At 52.3% G+C, this 2,905-nt stretch overlaps 1 protein-coding gene across 1 annotated transcript in view; it reads right to left on the bottom strand.

Annotated features, from left to right (window-relative positions):
• Positions 1-2,657: 2,657 nt before the first annotated feature.
• The window catches only part of LOC104499675 (solute carrier organic anion transporter family member 2B1-like), a gene marked incomplete at its 3' end in the record, with an annotated part of 26,590 nt that continues 26,342 nt past the window's right edge, over positions 2,658-2,905 (bottom strand). Inside the window, exon 7 of the mRNA XM_010143215.1 lies at positions 2,658-2,766. Within this exon, the coding sequence (XP_010141517.1) occupies positions 2,658-2,766 (109 nt within the window). The remainder of the gene's footprint in view (positions 2,767-2,905) is intronic.

Genomic DNA, 2,905 nt, shown 5'->3' with positions numbered 1-2,905 from the left:
GAGCCCAGCACACGGGTGGCTTCTGGGCTGCTTTTCTGTAGAGTGGTCTCCTCCTCCCCACGCCACGTACAGAGGCTCCAGATGCAATCACAGAAACCAAGGAGGTAGAACTCAAGGATTTCACAGCACTGCCTCATCCGTTGTAGCCTACTGAGACCCTTCTCCAGCAGCTGAGTGACCCCTTTGTACTGGGGTGGGGTGTGAAAAAGGCTCACTATGATCATGGCATAAGGACCAGACTGTCCGACAGCATTTCTCCATCACGTGTGTTTTGTTCTATCTCTCTTTAAACAACAGAAGGTACAAAATGATGATTCAGGCAAGATCATTCAGGCTGGAAAATATCCAAATGCTGCTTTCCTGAAGTATCGTATAGAAAAGCGGAGTAAAAATAGAGCAGAAAGAATCCATGGTGACAGAAAAAGAAACAAAATAAGCAGGAAAGTCTCAAAACGAGAGGTAAAATTCTCTTTGCAGTGACCCATAGATGAGCTTCAGACCCACAGACTTCACCCAAATTGTCCCCATCTACACCCTCCAGTTTCTGGCTCTAAAAACACTTCTATATTAGAAATCCCGGTGATTTCAGCAAGATTTCTGACAAGAAACACAGACACTTTTTTTTTTCCCCCAGAACTGGGCTTTAGCAAATGAATTCTCACAAATAATGAATTTTGCAGAGCTCCCGCAGCCCTGATGTGAACCACAAGCCAAGCCTGCAGCTTGAGCAGAGGTAAGGTATTTTCGTCTCTCTTTGCCCAAGAGCAGGGAGCTCATTTTTATTCATTTTTCAGAGGCAAAGAGCAGAATGTCGGTGTGAAAATCCCATCTGAGGGCCGTAAATCTGCTCCCACACAACTGCTTCAATCACGCGGGTTTTCTAAATGACGGTGCAACAAGGTCAGCAGGCGAATAAACCCCCGACGTGCTCCTCTAATTTAGCATTAGGCTCGCGAGCAAATGGTGCAACCAGCAGAATAAAAACCTGCCCACGCTCGTCTGGCGGTGCCTGCCCTGCACTGACCTTAATAAACCACAGAACGTCCAATAAATTACGGGGATAATATGCAGGAAATATGGAGGAAGCTGACATGGATTGACTTCAGGGGGTCACTTTTCTTAAGTAATTGCCAAAGCGCAGAGTATTTCCTTCAAAAAAACCAGTCCTGGGCAATAACTTCCACGGGCTGGAGCCCAGCTGCACTCCTTCAGCACAAAGAGCCTTCTCGTTACTAAACTAGCTAATTGCTCTGGATTAAGATCACCCTCTACAAACACGCATCTGAATTTAACTGCTCAAACCCTGGCTCCAGGCAGCATCGTCTGTCCTCAGTGGGACAGGGAGGGCAGCAGGGCTCTGAGAACAGTTGGACTTGATGATCTCAAAGGTCTTTTCCAACCTAAATGATCCTGTGATTCTGTGATATTGTCACCAGCCTTGAAAGAGCAGGGCTGAAGAGGCTGTTGAGATGAAGAGCTGCCAGTGCTACTGCGTCTGATTCGAGCTGACCTGGGAGCTGCGCAGTCACAGCTGGATGCACCCAAACTGCAAACCCACAGAATAAGAGAATCGTTTTGCTTGGAAAAACCCTTCCAGCTCCTCCAGTCCCACCATTCGCCCAGCACTGCCAGGGCCCTGCTGACCCCTGGCCCTCAGCACCACCTCCACACTGCTGGCAAACCCCTCCAGCCATGGGCACTCCACCACTGCCCTGGACAGCCTGGCACACGCCTGCACAACCCCAACGGGCAACAAATGCCTCCTCAGGGACAACCTCAACCTCCCCTGCCACAACTGCAGGACAGTTCCTCTTGTCCTGGTGCTTGCTCCTGGGGAGAAGAGACCAACCCCCACCTCATTGCTCCAACCTCCTGTCAGGGAGTTGTGGAGAGCCAGAAGGTTTCCCTGGAGCCTCCTTTGCTCCAGGATTAATCCCCCAGGTCCCTCAGCCGCTCCTCAGCGCACTTGTGCTCCAGACCCTGCTCCAGCTCCGTTGCCCTTCTCTGGACACGCTCCAGCCCCTCAAGGTCCTTCTGGCAGGGAGGGGCCCAAACTGAACCCAGCAGTTGAGGGGTGGCCTCCCCAGTGCCCCCAGTGCAGGGGGACAATCCCTGCCCTGCTCCTGCTGGCCACACCAGTGCTGGGACAAGCCAGGATGCCATTGGCCTTCTTGGCCACCTGGGCACACTGCTGGCTCCTCTTTAGCAGCTGGAGACAAACACCCCTCTAACGTGGGGGTCTCTTTCTCTTCCCATGGGTCTGCTCTGGGCTCACAGCTTGCTCCCCGCTTTTCTGCCTGGCTCCGGGCTCCGATGAGGTTTTAGCCTCCACTTCACACTGCCCAGGTGTGCTGTAAAGCCACACAATGTCATGAGCTACCAACCCCAGATGCTTTGATAGCATGAGGGGGAGTGGGGCAGTCTGGTCGTGATGGCGAGCATCTGCTGTGGGCTGGCCAGGAAGAGACCTGCAGACCGAGTTAAACCCAGCAGTACACCTCAGCTGCATCTTCAGGTCTTCTCTAGGAGGTACGTTGAGAACACGGAGGAATATCACCTTTTCTCACCAGCATTGCAAGCCCTCCATTGCCAGGATGTATGTTTGTGCAAGCAGTGAATCCCTGTCCAAGTGGGAGGCAGGGGATGTACACACTTACGTTTGATGAACTGGGTTAGAGAGAGGTTTTGCGTGTGTTCGGATCTCGACCTGAGCTGGCAGAGTAGATCCCCACTCTTCTTGCTGTCGCTCTCCTTCTCACACGTCACCTGGGGACAGACAAGTGGCTGTCACTGCACTGACCGTGTGTACCAAAGGTTCATCGAATCATGGAATGATTTGGGTTGAAGGGACCTTTCAAGGTCACCCAGTCCAACCCCCTGCAGGGCGCAGGGACATCTGCAACTA

Source organism: Buceros rhinoceros, unplaced genomic scaffold (genome assembly GCF_000710305.1).
Source record: "Buceros rhinoceros silvestris isolate BGI_N320 unplaced genomic scaffold, ASM71030v1 scaffold10209, whole genome shotgun sequence".
Classification (NCBI taxonomy): Eukaryota; Metazoa; Chordata; class Aves; order Bucerotiformes; family Bucerotidae; genus Buceros; species Buceros rhinoceros.
This window is presented reverse-complemented; position numbering and strand designations above follow the sequence as displayed.